Source organism: Pseudophryne corroboree, chromosome 4 (genome assembly GCF_028390025.1).
Source record: "Pseudophryne corroboree isolate aPseCor3 chromosome 4, aPseCor3.hap2, whole genome shotgun sequence".
Lineage (NCBI taxonomy): Eukaryota > Metazoa > Chordata > Amphibia > Anura > Myobatrachidae > Pseudophryne > Pseudophryne corroboree.
The window spans coordinates 253,687,514-253,713,065 of record NC_086447.1 but is presented as its reverse complement, the minus strand read 5'-3'; the positions used below and the strand labels follow the sequence as shown (position 1 = coordinate 253,713,065).

General features: G+C 47.7%; 1 protein-coding gene across 1 annotated transcript in view; it reads left to right on the top strand.

The window, feature by feature from the left end:
- SELENOT (selenoprotein T) overlaps positions 1–25,173 on the top strand; it is a 51,697-nt gene extending 26,524 nt beyond the window's left edge. The window contains exons 4-6 of the mRNA XM_063916040.1: positions 19,638–19,725; positions 21,700–21,854; positions 24,507–25,173. Of these exons, the coding sequence (XP_063772110.1) occupies positions 19,638–19,725; positions 21,700–21,827 (216 nt within the window). The 3' untranslated portion in view covers positions 21,828–21,854; positions 24,507–25,173. The remainder of the gene's footprint in view (positions 1–19,637; positions 19,726–21,699; positions 21,855–24,506) is intronic.
- Positions 25,174–25,552: the final 379 nt, after the last annotated feature.

Here is a 25,552-nt window from a genome sequence, read left to right as displayed (position 1 = left end):
TAAACCAGGGGTGGGGAACCTTTTTTCTACCGAGGGCCATTTGGATATTTATAAAATCCTTCGGGAGCCATACAAAAATTCTCAACTTAAAAAATTACCCTGCCCCCCAGTAGGTCTGCCCCTTAGAGGTACTGTGTGTGCGCGCCAGAGGCGCGCACGCGCCAAAAAATGGGTGTGGCCAGTTAAAATTGGACGTGATACACATATGCCCCCAATAGTGCGGTGCCAGATCCACAATTGCCCCCACAGTGCCAGGTATACAAATGCTCCTCACAGTGCCAGGTATACAAATGCCCCCCGCAGTGCCAGGTATACAAATGCCCCCCGCAGTGCCAGGTATACAAATGCCCCCCGCAGTGCCAGGTATACAAATGCCCCCCGCAGTGCCAGGTATACAAATGCCCCCCACAGTGCCAGGTATACAAATGCCCCCCACAGTGCCAGGTATACAAATGCCCCCCACAGTGCCAGGTATACAAATGCCCCCCACAGTGCCAGGTATACAAATGCCCCCCACAGTGCCAGGTATACAAATGCCCCCCACAGTGCCAGGTATACAAATGCCCCCCACAGTGCCAGGTATACAGATGCCCCCCACAGTGCCAGGTATACAGATGCCCCCCACAGTGCCAGGTATACAGATGCCCCCCACAGTGCCAGGTATACAGATGCCCCCCACAGTGCCAGGTATACAGATGCCCCCCACAGTGCCAGGTATACAGATGCCCCCCACAGTGCCAGGTATACAGATGCCCCCCACAGTGCCAGGTATACAGATGCCCCCCACAGTGCCAGGTATACAGATGCCCTCCCCTCCGTGCTGCTTACCGTGGGACACGGAGGAGAGCGCGGCTGTTGGGTGGGAGCGGCGGCGTGTAGTACTTCAAACCAGCCTCCGGTTCGAGAGCCAATCAGAGCTCGCGGACCGGCAGCCGCGGCTCCTGATTGGCTGCCGGTCCGCGAGCTCTGATTGGCTCACGGACCGGCGGCTGGTTTGAAGTACTACACGCCGCCGCTCCCACTCGACAGCCGCGCTCTCCTCCCTGTTCTGACAGCTGAGACACGCTGCCGCCGTACTGAGTGGCAGCATGTCTCACTGACACAAGCTGGTGGGCCGGACCAAACGGCTTCGCGGGCCATATACGGCCCGCGGGCCAGAGGTTCCCCACCCCTGCAATAAACATTCCATATGTTTCAGAGAAAGCAATGTAAAAAATATGGTACAAATAAGTGTATTGGCATCTTCAAGAAACGAGTTTATATATTTTGTCTATTGTAAAATTCTCCAGTAAGGGGGGGGGGGGGGGGGATTTTGGAGAAATAAAATGGATCAAGATGAAATGCCAACCGTAACACAAATTTCTCTAATGTCCTAGTGGATGCTGGGGACTCCGAAAGGACCATGGGGAATAGCGGCTCCGCAGGAGACTGGGCACAAAGTAAAAGCTTTAGGACTAGCTGGTCTGCACTGGCTCCTCCCCCTATGACCCTCCTTCAAGCCTCAGATTTCTCTGACGTCCTAGTGGATGCTGGGACTCCGTAAGGACCATGGGGAATAGCGGCTCCGCAGGAGACAGGGCACAAAATAAAAGCTTAAGGATCAGGTGGTGTGCACTGGCTCCTCCCCCTATGACCCTCCTCCAAGCCTCAGTTAGATTTTTGTGCCCGGCCGAGAAGGGTGCAATCTAGGTGGCTCTCCTGAGCTGCTTAGAATAGAAGTTTAGTTTAGGATTTTTTATTTTCAGTGAGTCCTGCTGGCAACAGGCTCACTGCATCGTGGGACTAAGGGGAGAAGAAACGGACTCACCTGAGTGCAGAGTGGATCGGGTTTCTTAGGCTACTGGACATTAGCTCCAGAGGGACGATCACAGGTTCAGCCTGGATGGGTCACCGGAGCCGCGCCGCCGTCCCCCTTACAGAGCCAGAAGAGACGAAGAGGTCCGGTGAAATCGGCGGCAGAAGACGATCCTGTCTTCAGACTAAGGTAGCGCACAGCACCGCAGCTGTGCGCCATTGCTCTCAGCACACTTCACACTCCGGTCACTGAGGGTGCAGGGCGCTGGGGGGGGAGCGCCCTGAGACGCAATATTACAGTATATACCTTAGGTGGCTAAAAAGAATACATCACATATAGCTCCTGGGCTATATGGATGTATTTTACCCCTGCCATTTTACACAGAAAAAGCGGGAGATAAGGACGTCGTGAAGGGGCGGAGTCTATCTCCTCAGCACACAAGCGCCATTTTCCCTCACAGCTCCGCTGGAAGGACGGCTCCCTGACTCTCCCCTGCAGTCCTGCTTCAGAATCAGGGTAAAAAAGAGAAGGGGGGGCACGTTTGGCAGCAAATAAATATATTAACAGCAGCTATAAGGGAGTAACACTTATATAAGGTTATCCCTGTATATATATATAGCGCTGGGTGTGTGCTGGCAGACTCTCCCTCTGTCTCTCCAAAGGGCTAAGTGGGGTCCTGTCCTCTATCAGAGCATTCCCGGTGTGTGTGCTGTGTGTCGGTACGCGTGTGTCGACATGTATGAGGAGGAAAATGATGTGGAGGCGGAGCAGTTGCCTGTGTTGGTGATGTCACCCCCTAGGGAGTCGACACCTGACTGGATGATTGTATTTAAACAATTAAGTGATAATGTCAGCAATTTGCAAAAAACTGTTGACGACATGAGACAGCCGGCAAATCAATTAGTGCCTGTCCAGGCGTCTCAGACACCGTCAGGGGCGCTAAAACGCCCGTTACCTCAGTGGGTCGACAGACCCTGACACAGATACTGAGTCTAGTGTCGACGGTGACGAGACAAACGTAATGTCCAGTAGGGCCACACGTTACATGATCACGGCAATGAAAGAGGCATTGAACCTTTCTGACACTACAAGTACCACAAAGAAGGGTATTATGTGGGGTGAGAAAAAACTACCAATAGTTTTTCCTGAGTCAGAGGAAATAAATGAGGTGTGTGAAAAAGCGTGGGTTTCCCCCGATAAAAAACAGCTAATTTCTAAAAAATTATTAGCATTATATCCTTTCCCGCCAGAGGTTAGGGCGCGTTGGGAAACACCCCCTAGGGTAGATAAGGCGCTCACACGTTTATCTAAACAAGTAGCGTTACCGTCTCCTGATACGGCCACCCTCAAAGAACCAGCTGATAGAAGGCTGGAAAATATCCTAAAAAGTATATACACACATACTGGTGTTATACTGCGACCAGCAATCGCCTCAGCCTGGATGTGCAGTGCTGGAGTCGCATGGTCGGATTCCCTGACTGAGAATATTGATACCCTGGATAGGGACAATATTTTGTTAACTATAGAACATTTAAAGGATGCATTACTATATATGCGTGATGCACAGAGGGATATTTGCACCCTGGCATCAAGAGTAAGTGCTATGTCCATCTCTGCCAGAAGAGCGTTATGGACGCGACAGTGGTCAGGGGATGCGGATTCCAAACGGCACATGGAAGTATTGCCGTATAAAGGGGAGGAGTTATTTGGGGCTGGTCTATCGGACCTGGTGGCCACGGCAACGGCTGGAAAATCCACCTTTTTACCCCAGGTCACTCCACATCAGCAGAAAAAGACACCGTCTTTTCAAACTCAGTCCTTTCGTTCCCATAAGTACAAGCGAGCAAAAGGCCACTCTTTTCTGCCCCGGGGCAGAGGAAGAGGAAAAAGACTGCACCATGCAGCCGCTTCCCAGGAGCAGAAGCCCTCCCCTGCTTCTGCCAAGTCTTCAGCATGACGCTGGGGCTTTACAAGCAGACTCAGATATGGTGGGGGCCCGTCTCAAGAATTTCAACGCGCAGTGGGCTCACTCGCAAGTGGATCCCTGGATTCTACAGGTAGTATCGCAGGGGTACAAACTGGAATTCGAGGCGTTTCCCCCTCGTCGGTTCCTGAAGTCTGCTTTACCAAAGTCTCCCTCCGACAGGGAGGCAGTTTTGGAAGCCATTCACAAGCTGTATTCCCAGCAGGTGATAATCAAGGTACCCCTCCTGCAACAAGGAAAGGGGTATTATTCCACGCTGTTTGTGGTACCGAAGCCGGACGGCTCGGTGAGACCAATTTTAAATCTGAAATCCTTGAACACTTACATAAAAAGGTTCAAATTCAAGATGGAGTCACTCAGAGCAGTGATAGCGAACCTGGAAAAAGGGGACTATATGGTGTCTCTGGACATCAAAGATGCTTATCTCCACGTCCCAATATACCCTTCTCACCAAGGGTACCTCAGGTTTGTAGTACAAAACTGTCATTATCAGTTTCAGACGCTGCCGTTTGGATTGTCCACGGCACCTCTGGTCTTTACCAAGGTAATGGCCGAAATGATGATTCTTCTACGAAGAAAAGGCATTTTAATTATCCCTTACTTGGACGATCTCCTGATAAGGGCAAGATCCAGGGAACAGTTAGAAGTCGGAGTAGCACTATCTCAGGTAGTGTTACGTCAGCACGGGTGGATTCTAAATATTCCAAAATCGCAGCTGATTCCAACGACACGTCTACTGTTCCTAGGAATGATTCTGGACACAGTCCAGAAGAAGGTGTTTCTCCCGGAGGAGAAGGCCAGGGAGTTATCCGAGCTAGTCAGGAACCTCCTAAAACCAGGCCAGGTCTCAGTGCATCAGTGCACGAGGGTCCTGGGAAAAATGGTGGCTTCTTACGAAGCGATTCCATTCGGAAGATTCCATGCAAGAACATTTCAGTGGGATCTACTGGACAAATGGTCCGGATCGCATCTGCAGATGCATCAGCGGATAACCCTGTCGCCAAGGACAAGGGTGTCTCTCCTGTGGTGGCTGCAGAGTGCTCATCTACTAGAGGGCCGCAGATTTGGCATTCAGGATTGGATCCTGGTAACCACGGATGCCAGCCTGAGAGGCTGGGGAGCAGTCACACAGGGAAGGAATTTCCAGGGCCTGTGGTCAAGCATGGAAACATCTCTTCATATAAACATTCTGGAACTAAGGGCCATTTACAATGCCCTAAGTCAAGCAAAACCTCTGCTTCAGGGTCAGGCGGTGTTGATCCAATCGGACAACATCACGTCAGTCGCCCACGTAAACAGACAGGGCGGCACGAGAAGCAGGAGGGCAATGGCAGAAGCTGCAAGGATTCTTTGCTGGGCGGAAAATCATGTGATAGCACTGTCTGCAGTTTTCATTCCGGGAGTGGACAACTGGGAAGCAGACTTCCTCAGCAGACACGACCTTCACCCGGGAGAGTGGGGACTTCACCCAGAAGTCTTCCACCTGATTGTAAACCGTTGGGAAAAACCAAAGGTGGACATGATGGCGTCACGTCTAAACAAAAAACTGGACAGATATTGCGCCAGGTCAAGGGACCCTCAGGCAATAGCAGTGGACGCTCTGGTAACGCCGTGGGTGTACCAGTCAGTGTATGTGTTCCCTCCTCTGCCTCTCATACCAAAAGTACTGAGAATCATAAGAAGGAGAGGAGTAAGAACTATACTCGTGGTCCCGGATTGGCCAAGAAGGACTTGGTACCCGGAACTTCAAGAGATGCTCACGGACGAACCGTGGCCTCTACCTCTAAGAAAGGACCTGCTACTGCAGGGGCCTTGTCTGTTCCAAGACTTACCGCGGCTGCGTTTGACGGCATGGCGGTTGAACGCCGGATCCTGAGGGAAAAAGGCATTCCAGAAGAAGTCATTCCTACTCTGGTCAAAGCCAGGAAGGACGTAACCGCAAAACATTATCACCGCATTTGGCGTAAATATGTTGCGTGGTGTGAGGCCAAGAGGGCCCCTACAGAGGAATTTCAACTGGGTCGTTTCCTTCATTTCCTGCAAACAGGACTGTCTATGGGCCTAAAATTAGGGTCCATTAAGGTTCAAATTTCGGCCCTGTCGATTTTTCTTCCAAAAAGAACTGGCTTCAGTACCTGAAGTTCAGACATTTGTAAAAGGGGTGCTGCACATACAGCCTCCTTTTGTGCCTCCAGTGGCACCTTGGGATCTCAACGTGGTGTTGAGTTTTCTAAAGTCACATTGGTTTGAACCACTTTCCACTGTGGACTTGAAATATCTCACATGGAAGGTGTCGATGCTGTTAGCCTTGGCTTCAGCCAGGCGTGTGTCAGAATTGGCGGCTTTATCATATAAAAGCCCTTACTTAATTTTTCTTTCTGACAGGGCGGAATTGAGGACTCGTCCTCAATTTCTACCTAAGGTGGTTTCTGCATTTCACATGAACCAACCTATTGTGGTACCTGCGGCTACCAGGGACTTAGAGGACTCTAAGTTGCTTGACGTTGTCAAGGCCTTAAAAATATATGTTTCCAGGACGGCTGGAGTCAGAAAATCTGACTCGCTGTTTATCCTGTATGCACCCAACAAGCTGGGTGCCCCTGCTTCTAAGCAGACGATTGCTCGTTGGATTTGTAGTACAATTCAGCTTGCACATTCTGTGGCAGGCCTGCCACAGCCAAAATCAATAAAAGCCCATTCCACAAGGAAAGTGGGCTCATCTTGGGCGGCTGCCCGAGGGGTCTCGGCTTTACAACTTTGCCGAGCAGCTACTTGGTCAGGGTCAAACACGTTTGCTAAATTCTACAAATTTGATACCCTGGCTGAGGAGGACCTGGAGTTCTCTCATTCGGTGCTGCAGAGTCATCCGCACTCTCCCGCCCGTTTGGGAGCTTTGGTATAATCCCCATGGTGCTTACGGAGTCCCAGCATCCACTAGGACGTCAGAGAAAATAAGATTTTACTTACCGATAAATCTATTTCTCGTAGTCCGTAGTGGATGCTGGGCGCCCATCCCTAGTGCGGATTGTCTGCAATACTTGTATATAGTTATTGTTACAAAAATTCGGGTTATTATTGTTGTGAGCCATCTTTTCAGAGGCTCCCTTGCGTTTATCATACTGTTAACTGGGTTCAGATCACAAGTTGTACGGTGTGATTGGTGTGGCTGGTATGAGTCTTACCCGGGATTCAATATCCTTCCTTATTATGTACGCTCGTCCGGGCACAGTATCCTAACTGAGGCTTGGAGGAGGGTCATAGGGGGAGGAGCCAGTGCACACCACCTGATCCTTAAGCTTTTATTTTGTGCCCTGTCTCCTGCGGAGCTGCTATTCCCCATCGTCCTTACGGAGTCCCAGCATCCACTACGGACTACGAGAAATAGATTTATCGGTAAGTAAAATCTTATTTTTGTGCCCGAACGAGAAGGGTGCAATCTAGGTGGCTCTCCTGAGCTGCTTAGAGTAAAAGTTTAAATAGGTTTTTTATTTTCAGTGAGACCTGCTGGCAACAGGCTCACTGCATCGAGGGACTAAGGGGAGAAGAAGCGAACTCACCTGCGTGCAGAGTGGATTGGGCTTCTTAGGCTACTGGACATTAGCTCCAGAGGGACGATCACAGGCCCAGCCATGGATGGGTCCCGGAGCCGCGCCGCCGGCCCCCTTACAGATGCTGAAGCAAGAAGAGGTCCATAAATCGGCGGCAGAAGACTTTCCTGTCTTCATAAGGTAGCGCACAGCACTGCAGCTGTGCGCCATTGCTCTCAGCACACTTCACACTTCGGTCACTGAGGGTGCAGGGCGCTGGGGGGGGGCGCCCTGGGAAGCAATGAATTTACCTTTTCTCTGACGTCCTAAGTGGATGCTGGGGACTCCGTCAGGACCATGGGGATTAGCGGCTCCGCAGGAGACAGGGCACAAAACTAAAGCTTTAGGATCAGGTGGTGTGTACTGGCTCCTCCCCCTATGACCCTCCTCCAAGCCTCAGTTAGGTTTTTGTGCCCGTCCGAGCAGGGTGCAATCTAGGTGGCTCTCTTAAGGAGCTGCTTAGAAAAAGTTTTTGGGTTTCTTATTTTCAGTGAGTCCTGCTGGCAACAGGCTCACTGCATCGAGGGACTTAGGGGAGAGAAGTTCAACTCACCTGCGTGCAGGATGGATTGGCTTCTTAGGCTACTGGACACCATTAGCTCCAGAGGGAGTCGGAACACAGGTCTCACCCTGGGGTTCGTCCCGGAGCCGCGCCGCCGACCCCCCTTGCAGATGCTGAAGATTGAAGGTCCAGAAACCGGCGGCAGAAGGCTTTTCAGTCTTCATGAAGGTAGCGCACAGCACTGCAGCTGTGCGCCATTGTTGTCACACACTTCACACCAACGGTCACGGAGGGTGCAGGGCGTTGCTGGGGGCGCCCTGGGCAGCAATGTATAATACCTTATTCTGGCTAAAAATACATCACATATAGCCCCTGGAGGCTATATGGATGTATTTAACCCCTGCCAGGTCTCAGAAAAACGGGAGAAGAAGCCCGCCGAAAAGGGGGCGGGGCCTATTCTCCTCAGCACACAGCGCCATTTTCCCTCACAGAAATGCTGGTGGGAAGGCTCCCAGGCTCTCCCCTGCACTGCACTACAGAAACAGGGTTAAAACAGAGAGGGGGGGGCACTTATTTGGCGATATGTATATATATATATTAAAATGCTATAAGGGAAAAACACTTATATAAAGGTTGTCCCTGTATAATATAGCGTTTTTGGTGTGTGCTGGCAAACTCTCCCTCTGTCTCCCCAAAGGGCTAGTGGGGTCCTGTCCTCTATCAGAGCATTCCCTGTGTGTGTGCTGTGTGTCGGTACTTGTGTGTCGACATGTATGAGGACGATGTTGGTGAGGAGGCGGAGCAATTGCCGGTAATGGTGATGTCACTCTCTAGGGAGTCGACACCGGAATGGATGGCTTATTTAAGGAATTACGTGATAATGTCAACACGCTGCAAGGTCGGTTGACGACATGAGACGGCCGGCAAACCAATTAGTACCTGTCCAGGCGTCTAAAACACCGTCAGGGGCGTTAAAACGTCCTTTTACCTCAGTCGGTCGACACAGACACGGACACTGACTCCAGTGTCGACGGTGAAGAAACAAACGTATTTTCCTTTAGGGCCACACGTTACTTGTTAAGGGCAATGAAGGAGATGTTACATATTTCTGATACTACAAGTACCACAAAAAAGGGTATTATGTGGAGTGTGAAAAAACTACATGTGGTTTTTCCTGAATCAGATAAATTAAATGAAGTGTGTGATGATGCGTGGGTTTCCCCCGATAGAAAATTATTGGCGGTATACCCTTTCCCGCCAGAAGTTATGGCGCGTTGGGAAACACACCTTAGGGTGGATAAGGCGCTCACACGCTTATAAAAACAAGTGGCGTTACCGTCTCCAGATACGGACGCCCTCAAGGAGCCAACTGATAGGAGGTTGGAAAATATCCTAAAAAGTATATACACACATACTGGTGTTATACTGCGACCAGCGATCGCCTCAGCCTGGATGGGCAGCGCTGGGGTGGCTTGGTCGGATTCCCTGACTGGAAATATTGATACCCTTGACAGGGACAGTATTTTATTGACTATAGAGCATTTAAAAGATGCATTTCTATATATGCGAAACTCTGGCATCAAGAGTAAGTGCGATGTCCATATCTGCCAGACGATGTTTATGGACACGACAGTGGTCAGGTGATGCAGATTCCAAACGGCACATGGAAGTATTGCCGTATAAAGGGGAGGAGTTATTTGGGGTCGGTCCATCGGACCTGGTGGCCACGGCAACAGCTAGAAAATCCACCTTTTTTACCCCAAGTCACATCTCAGCAGAAAAAGACATAGTCTTTTCAGCCTCAGTCCATTTCGTCCCCATAATATCTGCCCAGGGATAGAGGTAAGGGAAGAAGACTGCAGCAGGCAGCCCATTCCCAGGAACAGAAGCCTTCCACCGCTTCTGCCAAGTCCTCAGCATGACGCTGGGGCCATACAAACAGGTGCGGTGGGGGGTCGTCTCAAGAGTTTCAGCACGCAGTGGGCTCACTCGCAAGTGGACCCCTGGATCCTACAAGTAGTATCCCAGGGGTACAGATTGGAAATTCGAGACGTCTCCCCCTCGCAGGTTCCTGAAGTTTGCTTTACCAACGTCTACCTCCGACAGGGAGGCAGTATTGGAAACAATTCACAAGCTGTATTCCCAGCAGGTGATAATCAAAGTAACCCTCCTACAACAAGTAAAGGGGTATTATTCCACACTATATTGTGGTACTGAAGCCAGACGGCTCGGTGAGACCTATTCTAAATGGAGTCACTCAGAGCAGTGATAGCGAACCAGGAAGAAGGGGACTATATGGTGTCCCTGGACATCAAGGATGCTTACCTCCATGTCCAAATTTGCCCTTCTCACAAAGGGTACCTCAGGTTCGTGGTACAAAACTGTCACTATCAGTTTCAGACGCTGCCGTTTGGATTGTCCACGGCACCCCGGGTCTTTACCAAGGTAATGGCCGAAATGATGATTCTTCTTCAAAGAAAAGGCGTCTTAATTATCCCTTACTTGGACGATCTCCTGATAAGGGCAAGGTCCAGAGAACAGTTGGAGGTCTGAGTAGCACTATCTCAAGTAGTTCTACGACAGCACGGGTGGATTCTAAATATTCCAAAATCGCAGCTGTCTCCGACGACACGTCTGCTGTCCCTAGGGATGATTCTGGACACAGTCCAGAAAAAGGTGTTTCTCCCGGAGGAGAAAGCCAGGGAGTTATCCGAGCTAGTCGGGAACCTCCAAAAACCAGGAAAAGTGTCAGTGCATCATGGCACAAGGGTCCTGGGAAAAATGGTGGCTTCTTACGAAGCGATTCCATTCGGCAGATTTCACGCAAGAACTTTTCAGTGGGATCTGCTGGACAAATGGTCCGGATCGCATCTTCAGATGCATCCGCGGATAACCCTGTCTCCAAGGACAAGGGTGTCTCTTCTGTGGTGGCTGCAGAGTGCTCATCTACTAAAGGGCCACAGTTATGCATTCAGGACTGGGTCCTGGTGACCACGGATTCCAGCTTGAAAGGCTGGGGAGCAGTCACACAGGGAAAAAATTTCCAGGGAGTGTGATCAAGTCTGGGGACTTCTCTCCGCATAAATATACTGGAGCTAAGAGCAATTTACAATGCTCTAAGCTTAGCAAGACCTCTGCTTCAAGGTCAGCCGGTATTGATCCAGTGGGAAAAACATCACGGCAGTCGCCCACGTAAATAGACAGGGCGGCACAAGAAGCAGGAGGACAATGGCAGAAACTGCAAGGATTCTTCGCTGGGCGGAAAATCATGTGATAGCACTGTCAGCAGTTTTCATTCCGGGAGTGGACAACTGGGAAGCAGACTTCCTCAGCACGACCTCCACCCGGGAGAGTGGGGACTTCATCGAGAAGTTTTTTCCACATGATTGTGCACCGTTGGGAAAGACCAAAGGTGGACATGATGGCGTCCCGCCTGAACAAAAAACTGGACAGGTATTGCGCCAGGTCAAGAGACCCTCAGGCAATAGCTGTGGACGTTCTGGTAACACCATGGGTGTACCAGTCGGTGTATGTGTTCCCTCCTCTGCTTCTCATACCAAAGGTACTGAGAATTATAAGACGTAGAGGAGTAAGAACTATACTCGTGGCTCCGGATGGGCCAAGAAAGACTTGGTACCCGGAACTTCAAGAGATGCTCACAGAGGACTCAGGGCCTCTGCCGATAAGAAGGGACTTGCTTCAGCAAGTACCATGTCTGTTCCAAGACTTACCCCGGCTGCGTTTGACGGCATGGCGGTTGAACGCCGGATCCTAAGGGAAAAAGGCATTCCGGAAGAGGTCATTCCTACCCTGGTCAAAGCCAGGAAGGAGGTGACCGCACAACATTATCACCACATGTGGCGAAAATATGTTGCGTGGTGTGAGGCCAGGAAGGCCCCACGAAGAAATTTCAACTCGGTCGATTCCTGCATTTCCTGCAAACAGGAGAGTGTCTATGGGCCTCAAATTGGGGTCCATTAAGGTTCAAATTTCGGCCCTGTCGATTTTCTTCCAGAAAGAATTGGCTTCAGTTCCTGAAGTCCAGAAATTTGACAAGGGAGTACTGCATATACAACCCCCTTTTGTGCCTCCAGTGGCACTGTGGGATCTCAAAGTAGTCCTGGGATTCCTCAAATCACGTTGGTTTAAACCGCTCAAATCTGTGGTTTTGAAATATCTCACATGGAAAGTGACCATGATGTTGGCCCTGGCCTCGGCCAGGCGAGTGTCAGAATTGGCGGCTTTGTCTCACAAAAGCCCATATCCGATTGTCCATTCGGACAGGGCAGAGCTGCGGACTCGTCCCCAGTTTCTCCCTAAGGTGGTGTCGGCGTTTCATCTGAACCAGCTTATTGTGGTACCTGCGGCTACTAGAGACTTGGAGGACTCCAAGTTGCTAGATGTTGTCAGGGCCCTGAAAATATAGATTTCCAGGACGGCTGGAGTCAGGAAAACTGACTTGCTGTTATCCTGTATGCACCCAAAAAACTGGGTGCTCTTGCTTCTAAGCAGACGATTGCTAGTTGAATGTGTAGTACAATTCAGCTTGCACATTCTGTGGCAGGACTGCCACAGCCAAAATATATAAATGCCCATTCCACAAGGAAGGTGGGCTCATCTTGGGCGACTGCCCGAGGGGTCTCGGCTTTACAACTTTGCCGAGCTGCTACTTGGTCAGGGGTACACCCTGGCTGAGGAGGACCTGGAGTTCTCTCACTCGGTGCTGCAGAGTCATCCGCACTCTCCCGCCCGTTTGGGAGCTTTGGTATAATCCCCATGGTCCTGACGGAGTCCCCAGCATCCACTTAGGACGTCAGAGAAAATAAGATTTTACTTACCGATAAATCTATTTCTCGTAGTCCGTAGTGGATGCTGGGCGCCCATCCCAAGTGCGGATTGTCTGCAATACTTGTATATAGTTATTGTTACAAAAAAATCGGGTTGTTATTGTTGTGAGCCGTCTGTTCAGAGGCTCCTACGTTTGTCATACTGTTAACTGGGTTTAGATCACAAGTTATACGGTGTGATTGGTGTGGCTGGTATGAGTCTTACCCGGGATTCAATATCCTTCCTTATTGTGTACGCTCGTCCGGGCACAGTATCCTAACTGAGGCTTGGAGGAGGGTCATAGGGGGAGGAGCCAGTACACACCACCTGATCCTAAAGCTTTAGTTTTGTGCCCTGTCTCCTGCGGAGCCGCTAATCCCCATGGTCCTGACGGAGTCCCCAGCATCCACTACGGACTACGAGAAATAGATTTATCGGTAAGTAAAATCTTATTATTTGGCAAAAAATACATCACATATAGCTCCTGGGCTATATGGATGTATTTAACCCCTGCCAGTTTTCCAGAAAAAAGCGGGAGAAGAGCCCGCCGTGAAGGGGGCGGGGCCTATCTCCTCAGCACACAGCGCCATTTTTCCCACACAGCTCCGCTGGTAGGAAGGCTCCCAGAATCTCCCCTGCATCCTGCAACTACAGAAACAGGGTAAAAAAGAGAGGGGGGCACCTATTTGGCAAAATAACAGATATAAGCAGCTATAAGGGATAGACACTTATTGTAAGGTTGTCCCTATACATATATAGCGCTCTGGTGTGTGCTGGCAAACTCTCCCTCTGTCTCCCCAAAGGGCTAGTGGGGTCCTGTCCTCTATCAGAGCATGATGTGGAGACGGAGCAGAGTGTCTGTAACAGTGATGTCACCCCCTAGGGGGTCGACACCTGAGTGGATGTACTGTTGAAAATTACGTGACAGTGTCAGCTCTATATAAAAAAACAGTGGTTGACATGAGACAGCCGGCTACTCAGCTTGTGCCTGTCCAGACGTCTCATAGGCCGTCAGGGGCTCTAAAGCGGCCGTTACCTCAGATGGCAGATACAGACGCCGACACGGATACTGACTCCTGTGTCGACGGTGAAGAGACAACCGTGATTTCCAGTAGGGCCACACGTTACATGATTGAGACAATGGAAAATGTTTTTATACATTTCTGATAATACGAGTACCACCAAAAAAGGGGTATTATGTTCGGTGAGGGAAAAACTACCTGTAGTTTTCCTGAATCTGAGAAATAAAATGAGGTGTGTGATGATGCGTGGGTTTCCCCCCGATAACAATTAATAATTTCTTAAAAAGTATTGGCTGCATACCCTTTCCCGCCAGAGGTTAGGATGCATTGGGAAACACCCCCTAGGGGGGGATAAGGCGCTCACACGCTTGTAAGAACAAGGGCTCTACCCTCTCATGAGATGGCTGCCCTTAAGGATCCTGCTGATAGAAAGCAGGAGGGTATCCAAAAAAGGTATTTACACACATACTGGTGTTATACTGCGACCAGCTATCGCCTCAGCCTGGAGGTGCAGTGCTGGGTTGGCATGGTCGGATTCCCTGACTGGAAATATTGATATCCTAGATAAGGATAGTATATTATTGCCTATAGAGCATTTAAAAGATGCATTTCTATATATGCATGATGCACAGCGGAATAATTGCCGACTGGCATCAAGTATAAGTGCGTTGTCCAATTCTACCAGTAAAATGGTCAGGTGATGCGGATTCCAAACGGCATTTGGAAGTATTGCCTTTGAAAGGGGACATTTGGGGTCGGTCTTTTAGACCTGGTGGCCACGGCAACAGCTGGGAAATCCACGTTTGTACCCCAGGTCGCCTCTCAAAATAAGACGCCGTATTATCAGGCGCAGTCCTTTGTTGGCAAGCGGACAAAAGGTTCCTCTTTTCTGCTCGTGACAGAGGGAGAGGAAAAAGGCTGCAGAGATCAGCCAGTTCCCAGGAACAGAAACCCTTTCCCGCCTCTGCCAAGCCCTCAGTATGACGCTAGGGCTTTACAAGCTCAGGCACGGTGGGGGCCCGTTCTCAATGAATTTCAGTGCGCAGTGGGCTCACTCGCAAGTAGACCCCTGGATCCTTCAGGTAATATCTCAGGGGTACATATTGGAATTCGAGACATCTCCCCCTCGCCGTTTCCAAAAGTCGACTTTACCGACGTCTCCCTCTGACAGGGAGGCAGTTTTGGAAGCCATTCACAAGCTGTATTCCCAGCAGGTGATAATCAAGGTACCCCTCCTGCAACAGGGAACGGGGTATTATTCCACACTATTGTGGTACCGAAGCCAGACGGCTCGGTGAGACTGATTCTAAAATCTTTGAACACTTACATACAGAGGTTCAAATTCAAGATTGAGTCACTCAGAGCAGTGATTGCGAACCTGGAAGAAGGGGACTACATGATGTCTCGGGACATCAAGGATGCTTACCTTCATGTCAAAATTTACCCTTCTCACCAAGGGTACCTCAGGTTTATGGTACAGAACTGTCACTATCAGTTCAGACGCTGCCGTAGGGATGGTCCACGGCACCCCGGGTCTTTACCAAGGTAATGGCCGAAATGATGATATTCCTTCGAAGGAAGGGAATTTTAGTTATCCCTTACTTGGACGATTCCCTGATAAGGGTAAGATCCAGGGAACAGTTGGAGGTCGGTGTAGCACTATCTCAGGTAGTGTTGCGGCAGCACGATTGGATTCTCAATATTCCAAAATCGCAGCTGGTTCCGACGACGTGTCTTCTGTTCCTAGGGATGATCCTGGACACAGTCCAGAAAAAGGTGTTTCTCCCGGAGGAGAAAGCCAGGGAGTTATCCGAGCTAGTCAGGAACCTCCTCAAACCGAGCCAAGTCTCAGTGCATCAATGCACAAGGGTTCTGGGTAAAATGGTGGCTTCCTACGAAGCAATCCCATTCGGCAGATTCCACGCAAGAACTTTCCAGTGGGACCTGCTGGACAAATGGTCCGGGTCGCATCTTCAGATGCATCAGCGGATAACCCTGTCACCAAGGACAAGGGTGTCCCTCCTGTGGTGGTTGCAGAGTGCTCATCTTCTAGAGGGCCGCAGATTCGGCATTCAGGACTGGGTCCTGGTGACCACGGATGCCAGCCTGAGAGGCTGGGGAGCAGTCACACAGGGAAGAAATTTCCAGGGCTTGTGGTCAAGCCTGGAGACATCACTTCACATAAATATCCTGAAGCTAAGGGACATTTACAATGCTCTAAGCTTAGCAAGACCTCTGCTTCAAGGTCAGCCGGTGTTGATCCAGTCGGACAACATCACGGCAGTCACCCACGTGAACAGACAGGGTGGCACAAGAAGCAGGAGGGCAATGGCAGAAGCTGCAAGGATTCTTCGCTGGGCGGAAAATCATGGGATAGCACTGTCAGCAGTATTCATTCCGGGAGTGGACAACTGGGAAGCAGACTTCCTCAGCACGACCTCCACCCGGGAGAGTGGGGACTTCACCCAGAAGTCTTCCACATGATTATAAACCGTTGGAAAAAACTCGACAGGTATTGCGCCAGGTCAAGGGACCCTCAGGCAATAGCTGTAGACGCTCTGGTAACACCGTGGGTGTACCAGTCAGTGTATGTGTTCCCTCCTCTGCCTCTCATACCCAAGGTACTGAGATTGATAAGATGGAGAGGAGTAAGCACTATATTCGTGGCTCCGGATTGGCCAAGAAGGACTTGGTAACCGGAACTTCAAGAGATGCTCACGGAGGATCCGTGGCCTCTACCTCTAAGAAGGGACCTGCTCCAACAAGGACCCTGTCTGTTCCAAGACTTACCGCGGCTGCGTTTGACGGCATGGCGGTTGAACGCCGGATCCTGAAGGAAAAAAGGCATTCCGGATGAAGTCATCCCTATCCTGATCAAAGCCAGGAAGGATGTAACCGCAAAACATTATCACCGCTTTTGGCGAAAATATGTTGCGTGGTGCGAGGCCAGTAAGGCCCGACGGAGGAAATTCAACTGGGTCGATTCCTACATTTCCTGCAAACAGGAGTGTCTATGGGCCTGAAATTGGGGTCCATTAAGGTTCAAATTTCGGCCCTGTCAATTTTCTTCCAAAAGGAACTAGCTTCAGTCCCTGAAGTTCAGACGTTTGTAAAAGGGGTACTGCATATACAGCCTCCTTTTGTGCTTCCAGTGGCACTTTGGGATCTCAATGTAGTTTTTTGGGTTCCAAAAGTCACATTGGTTTGAACCACTTAAATCTGTGGAGTTAAAATATCTCACATGGAAAGTGGTCATGCTGTTGGCCCTGGCCTGGGCCAGGCGCGTGTCAGAATTGGCGGCTTTATCCTGTAAAAGCCCTTATCTGATTTTCCATTCGGACAGGGCGGAATTGAGGACTCGTCCTCAATTTCTCCCTAAGGTGGTTTCAGCATTTCACTTAAACCAGCCTATTGTGGTGCCTGCGGCTACTAGGGACTTGGAGGATTCCAAGTTGCTGGACGTAGTCAGGGCCCTGAAAATATATGTTTCCAGGACGGCTGGAGTCAGAAAATCTGACTCGCTGTTTATCCTGTATGCACCCAACAAGCTGGGTGCTCCTGCTTCTAAGCAGACGATTGCTCGTTGGATTTGTAGTACAATTCAGCTTGCACATTCTGTGGCAGGCCTGCCACAGCCAAAATCTGTAAAAGCCCATTCCACACGGAAAGTGGGCTCATCTTGGGCGGCTGCCCGAGGGGTCTCGGCTTTACAACTTTGCCGAGCAGCTACTTGGTCAGGGGCAAACACGTTTGCTAAATTCTACAAATTTGATACCCTGGCTGAGGAGGACCTGGAGTTCTCTCATTCGGTGCTGCAGAGTCATCCGCACTCTCCCGCCCGTTTGGGAGCTTTGGTATAATCCCCATGGTCCTTTCGGAGTCCCCAGCATCCACTAGGACGTTAGAGAAAATAAGAATTTACTTACCGATAATTCTATTTCTCATAGTCCGTAGTGGATGCTGGGCGCCCATCCCAAGTGCGGATTGTCTGCATTACTTGTACATAGTTATTGTTACAAAAATCGGGTTATTGTTGTTGTGAGCCATCTTTTCAGAGGCTCCTTCTGTTATCATGCTGTTAACTGGGTTCAGATCACAAGTTGTACGGTGTGATTGGTGTGGCTGGTATGAGTCTTACCCGGGATTCAAAATCCTTCCTTATTGTGTACGCTCGTCCGGGCACAGTATCCTAACTGAGGCTTGGAGGAGGGTCATAGGGGGAGGAGCCAGTGCACACCAGCTAGTCCTAAAGCTTTTACTTTGTGCCCAGTCTCCTGCGGAGCCGCTATTCCCCATGGTCCTTTCGGAGTCCCCAGCATCCACTACGGACTATGAGAAATAGAATTATCGCTAAGTAAATTCTTATTTTTTCAAATACAGCCTGTAACGGGACACAAGCTGATTGGTTAGTGCTTTATCGCTCTCCAAGCTTTGAGAGATCTCCCCCATAGTCTTACAACAGCCGATGTGGCCAGTGGCCATGTTTTAAGGTTTTGCTATCTCCGTCCTCTTATTTATGTGGTTGTGCTCATGGCAGTAGACAGGGGATGGTGTTGGGAAGATGTAACATTGGTTAAAAGAAAAAAAATCCTACACTGAAAGAATGCATGATTTAGGGGAGAATTCAGTTTCCTGCAGTAATTTACCGCGGGCTAATCCTCCGGGACTCTATAATAAGCCCCGATGTGCAGCCACGGCAGCTATTATTGGGGATTCTTTTTTGAGCCTCATTAAGCTTAGGATAAAAACTAAATGCCAGATAATTTTTTTTTTGTAATGCAAATCTATCAGTGTTAACGCGTAGATCCATGAATTTATCATGGATTATATGGGCTGTATCTTATTAGCTGCTGTAAAACATCGGGTGTGAAAAATGTAAATTTTTCACGATGTTTCACAATTTTATTTATTTTTTGTTTACAGGCTATCTAATTAGATCGCCTGTAAAAAAAAAAAAATGCCTTTTCTCCTGAAAACACACACAGGTTCAGTGAAAACTGTGGTTTTGGCTGTTTCCGTGAATTTAGTTTCGCCTGCCTGAGGCAGGTGAAACAAAATCCCCAATAAGATGCTGCTCGCACCAGCATATCGTGGCTAATAGGTATGCAAATATTACAAAGTACAGAATAACCCTAACGGCGGTATCCAATTGCCTGCGGTCACCGTGGGTAATTCTCTTGCCAGGAGCCATACAATTAGCCCTGATAAGCAGACGCACTTTTCACCCCTTTACACACCCGTTCTGTTTCTGCCCTCAGGGACGTTGTATCATCATTTCAGCTCGCTACCCCCGAAGTAGCGAGGCACCCAACCGTTTACACAGCTATACCTGATTACTATGGGCGCAATATGCGCAATAACGGAGATCGTTTTAGAAAGGAAATTGGGCGTGATATATCATTTGAATCTCACCCTAAGTGTCACGAAAATACATAGGTTTGCGGCTTTTTGCAGGACCTATGTATTTTTTGCACAAAAAATGGGTGTTTTTCGCACTACCTAATTGAATAGGGGTGATTAAAAAAAGGAGAAAAAAAAAAGAAAAGGGAAAAACACCTGCTCTTTACGGCTGTGGCACTATCGCAGGCAATTGGATACCCCACCCCAAAAATTAGAAATTCCTCTGGACCTAAACATTTTACATATGGGAGGCTCAACATGTAATGCGCTGCTATAAGGAGCACAACCTTCAATAGTCAATTGGTAATGAGCAGTTATCTTTGTCTTTTTTTTTTTTTCTCGTTATTTTGCTGTCCATTTGTCAGACTTAATTGAGGGTGATGTTCTAGGCCTGCTAAAGAATGGAGAAGTGTAGAAGCTGGCAATTGTGACCAATCAGCTTCTACCTAGCATTGTGTGTGTTCTTTACATTGACCTGAGTGTTTACATGTGGTTTGCTTTGCTCTTTGTTTCTGACTAGGTCTATGCCTGCATGATGGTTTTCTTCCTGAGCAACATGATTGAGAACCAGTGTATGTCCACCGGAGCCTTTGAGATCACTTTGAATGGTAAATGTTCATGTGCTTGGCTGTAGCCTGAGAATAATTAGCATTAGGCCATTTTCCTATCTCTCTGTAAATGCAGGACTGCTGTGAGGGCTAACTGCTTTACCTTGTGTAGTCTTAGCAAATAATTTCATAGGGGGATGTTCAGTTAGTGCCGAGTTTTCTGACAGTCAGAAAATCGGCACTAATTCGACCATTTGGTATTACATAGCGGGTGTTTTTGCCAGTTTTTTGCTTCGTCTTCACCATGCCTTTTTTTTTTTTTTTTTTTTTGGGAGGGTCAAATCGGCATGGGAGAAAACAGACCAAAAAAACTGTCAAACGCCCCACAAAACATGTGGACAAAACATGTGGATCGGCGGCGAATTCGCCAATCCACGTGTTGTTTTGTTTTTGTGTTTTTTTTGCCCGGGCGGATTTTTCGACAAGTCGATAAATCAGAACAGGCTTTGAATAGGTTGAATGTTAATTCAACCTACAAGCGGGTGGAAAGTGCGGCACTAATTGAATACCACCCATAGTATGCTTTCAATGTAAAGCACATTCTCCTCTGGGATCACAATCCGGGCCGGCGACATGGGGGTACAAAGGGGACAACTGTACCGGGCCCCAAGTATATGCTGATAAGTACCCTGCAGGGATGTGAGCAGTCTTGGCCAAATAGGGCAGCGAGCTGTAGGTGGTGTGGCCAAAGCCTCAGAGTGACAGGAGCCTCTCACACACAGTGACTGTGCGGAGCGAGTGTGCATCCGCTCTTTTGGGTTCCGCTCTGTTGCAGGCAGTTACGGGACATGGCAGCAGCTCCGCTAGCCAGGATTTCCGTGCCCTGCATTGTCCTCTTCTAGTATGGTCTGCTGTGCGGTGTTCTGGTCTGGGAAATGCAGCACAAGTGAGTCTCTCCCTGGGGCAAGAGTGGCTTGGTGAGGGCATACAGGGCTTTGGGATGGGCTGGGGGAGCTGGGAATGCATCATGTAGTCAGGAGAGACAGACTTTGGGTGTGTGGGAGGAAGGAGAGAGGGAGACATAGACGGTGGTATGTAGGGGTGAGGAAGAAGAGACATGCATATTTATAATATAAATAAAGATATCACTGTATGGGGCCCGAGAATTCTGTTGCCGGCCCTGATCACAATTCATATATTTTGTAGTGTCACGTTAAAAAATATTTTCCTCACAAACACCAGAACCTCCATATGATTTAGAGGAGAATACCAGGGGAGACAGACGAAGGGATGCTAGAGGACAGATCTGAGGTGGTGGTAGGGGGTGATCAAGGTGTTACAAGAGAGCATCCCATGGGAAAAGGTGGCAGGGATTCTTAACCTCAATTCCCCATTTCATGCTCACCTATTTGTTTATATATTTTGTTTTGTAATGAAAATGTCTGTTTTGTAAGGTTTTAGAGGAAGATGAATGCTTCCATTTGTATCAGCTGTCCTTTTCTTTGTGCAGTGATAATCACCTGCTGCTGTTCTCCCAACAGCTTCATATTGCTCCTGTAGCTCTGCTCGCTGTATGATAGCTCCTTACTAGGGAGATTAATCTCTGGATTCAGTCAGGGTTATATAGCTGGTAACACCTGTGAAAGACCTGAATGAATGTAATAGGTTCACATAATATAGATAACTTTCCATGTTCCTGATATTTTCTGAGATTTATGTCCTCTTCTTAATCTGAATGACCAGGTATGTAGGTATATGTGCTTGTAAGGTTAATGCTATTGGCCTTCTGTGTTTTTTCCACCTCTAGTCTAGGTCCCAGTGATACGGGGAGAACTGACTGTTTGGCCTATGTGCTAAACATCCAGATCTCAGCTATCTTGGCCATAACTTCTTTTGGCAGTGTTACATTAGGATTGTGTTTTGTTGATGGTAGGTTGAAGGGCCTATGACTGCTGGTATGTTGAACAGTACTCCTAACGTGACTCTTATCTTTATGTTCATGCTTTAGAATAATCTGTAATGTCTTTTCTCTAGATGTTCCTGTGTGGTCAAAACTAGAATCTGGTCATCTCCCATCAATGCAGCAACTTGTCCAAATTATTGATAATGAAATGAAGTTAAATGTTCACATGGATGCGATTCCCCACCACCACCGTTCCTAGCCACGTATCCAGCACCAGATTTATATTGTAAGTCTACAGTGTTTATAAGCATCATGTCATAAAAAAGTAATCCCCTCTGTATGTTCCCACACTAGTTGGTCCCTGAGCCTCAGCGAGTATGACCATTAAAATAGGTATTCATGCTCATGTCTGAAAACAGTTTACAGTAGCTACTCTTTTGTTCCACCCTTCCTCACAGATCTGGGATTCCCTCTTCTCTTGAAAAGTAAAATTTTCCAAATTTTCCATCAAAGGACAATGCATAGACACTTGCCAGAGCTAAAAGTAGCTCTAACTATTTTCCATGATTCCCAAAACCTGATTCCCAAGCTAACACCTGTTCGCTCTTCCCCCAGCAGCTATGACTCTAAAAAGCTAGTTCTATAGTAGACAAAGTATATTTTAACCACTTAAATGTCAAGGACATGTCTGACCTATCCTCAGCACTATGGGACTATTTGCACGCATTTAATGCACCTATAAAGCCCCCACCAATAATTACTACCAGTGGGGAGTTGGGGATGAAATCAGGTGTTTGTAAGACAGGTTCTCAAACGTGGCCCTCAAGGCACCCCAATGGTCCAGGTTTTAAGTTTATCCATGCTTGGCTACAGGTGACTTAATTAGCACACCAGTCAATTTGATTTAACCATGTGTGCTGAGCCATGGTTATACCTAAAACCTGGACTGTTGGGGTGCCTTGAGGACCGCGTTTGAGAACCTCTGCGTTATGACATTCTGCAATGATGTCTTGAGGCAGAATGGCTTATCTTGCACTACAGAAAAGAAAATCAGTAGTGCTGTGTATGGGTAGGGAGTAATCTCTTCTCTATTCCCATCCTGGCAATTACAGACCTGGTGGTGCTCTCATTCGCCAATAAATACTACACTGCCTGAAAACATTAAGTCCAGGGGTGTCATCCTGGCTTCAATTAACTTGGGAATTGTGCTCTTTCATACGTGGTTCACATCTGTGAAATTGTGTGGTGGCCACAATAGTGATTGTCTGATCACACCACAATGGAAAACATTGCGTTTTCAAGAGATGGGTCTGTTTTAGTGCCTTACTTTATCTTCTCCATACTGTCACTCGCTCACTCCCAAACACCCTGCTTTGAAAGAGAAGAGTGCCCACTTTCAAACACGAATGCTAATGGTAGTTTCAGAAATGTCAAAGCCTTATATATAAAAAATGAACGAGTCCATTTGTGTGATTACTGTAATACAAAAAAATTAATCAGTGATATTGATATTTGAATGTGGCCTCCCTGAAAAGTGCCAAAATAGCCAGAGCAAAGGGGTGTCGGAACCCTCTTCGCCAAAGGGTTAAAATGTTTGTTGCCGTTTTGTGCACTGAAACTTAAATGTTTTAGTTATAACATTAATGTGCAGGATTTCCTTATTTATATTAGTGATGAGTGGATTCGGTTTTACTCGGCGAATCTTATTGGCTATCCAAAACACGTGACATCAGTGAGCCAATAAGATTCGGTTTTGAGAACCGAGTAAAACCGAATCCGCTCATCACTAATTTATATAGAGACTGCTGCCCCATCACTGACATGTCATCACAATGAGAACCCTTAGTGGTGGGCTTGTTTTGCTCTCACTTTTACTTACTTGCAGAGTAAATTTGATGCAGACAAGAGACCCGATAATAAAGACATTAGAGGATCAGGCACCTCTGACGAATCCTGTGTTACTAATTAATGTTTACTTAAAGCCCATCTGCGTCTCTTCTCCGATAACACCCTACTCCTACCCGCCAGTACTTCTCACTGTCTAGAGTGGGTCTGGCAGTGGCCAGTGTGCTAGATGGCCAGATTAGCCACTGATTGCCTGAGCTGTACATGTGGGCTTCTGCTTTTTCTTGATACAAGGGCAAGATGACCTTTCACATAATTGATTGCTCCCCTTCATTTTTGTGAGTAGCAGTTTCACCACTTAACATGCAAGTCCAGGGATTAAGGCTTCAGTTGAACATGGGCACTGTACTTCTAAACCTGTATAAGGCATATATGAGGAGGTCAGACAGTTGTATAGATCCCGGTCTCGCCACTATAATGCTTTTATGCTGATGAGATCAGGCTGCACGTGGGAAGTAAACACACTGCAGATCACTTGGTGCTGAGCCAATGCTTTCACTTATAAAAACCACTGCCCCATAGAGACTTCCTTTTGATCAACTTTATGGAGCTTAGGAACCATGTAGGGCAAAGTTGTGGCTTGAAAAATATTGCAAAGCCATTTAGTGGCTATAAATTAGTGGGAGTGCTAAGTCACACGTCCTTCTCCTTTCATTAACCTTAACACAACGGTAAGCAAATTGGCAGCTGTGGAACAAACATACAGTACCACAGTTGGGGCATGATAAAAACTGGCTATGCATGCTGGTATATAAAGTTTGACAGCAGCTGGAGTGCCACACGTTGTCTATCCCTGCTCTAACATACTGTAACACTAAATACAGCAAAAGATGTTGACGATGATGGGTGTAATAAATATAACCCTCAAAACTATGATATTTGCCATAATGATGTGACAGATTTGTCCTTTACTGCTGGACCAAACTTGTGTGTGACCCTAACATTTCATGCTGTATTTTATTAGAAGTGTTCTCTAATGCACTGGAGTACAAATGTAAATACAGCGCTCTGATCCTGTGTATTTTTTCCCCAGGCTGGTGGACTCTAACCAAGGTATCAGCGGGGCTGGTGTTTATGAAGGCCTGCTCTGAAGACAGTTCCTGTTGGTGCAGGCCGGATGTCTCTCTGCCGTCTCGTTGTACCTTCAAAAGTTCTCGCTGCAAGATTTTCTGTGTGCTGCCCTCTTGTGAAATTGTACAGACCGAGTGCAATGACATACTGTGTAGTCATCAGTTTTATTTCTAAGCCATTTCTTTCAATGTTCCATAGTTCACATAATGCTGGCATTAAAACTTTTTTTTGTTTTATATTCATAATTTACAGTGTTGGAATAGGTTATCTAATTGTGTTTCTTCCTGAGACATTTTGTCTTTAATATCTAATTTTTATAAGAATCTGTTCTTTTTATAGTTTAAAGTGATGCTCTATCAAAAATGAATCCAATGATCCGTAACAGTTAGCCATAAATGTTTTGTTATCAATGTTCTATAAAATAAGATTATATTGCAGATCACTAAGTTATTCTAAATTATAAAAAGAATTATTGGCAATTAAGTGAAAGATATATTTGTGACTACATTAAAATATTCTGTTTGATGTATGCAAGTAATGTAGAGTTTTTAAACTGAGCCTTTATACTGGTCCTCTTTACAGAAGATGAAAATTAATTTAAATAAACCTATCAGTTCAGTAAAACATCATCATGTGTGCAGTCTCCGATTGCGTCTGACCGAGCTTGTTGTCCAGAGATTGTACATTCAAATAAACCTGCTGCGTTTGGACACACTAAGCAGCAGTTTTGTGATATGGCAAAGACTGGTTGTCAGATTTTAGCTTTGTGGCAAGCGCACAGCAGTGGTCTGTAGTGCATGAGCAATGGCCCATCTCTTAAGGTGGTTTTATCAGAATCCACTTTATTGGCCAGGTATACTTACGTATACTAGGAATTTGTCTTCGGTTTGCTATACAACAGCCAAGTAGGTAACAGGTAAGCAGGTGTGTGTGTGTGTGTGGGGGGGGGGGGGGGGGGGGGCAAGTAAAGTTACACAGATAGGTATACCGTAGGGACACAAGTGAGTT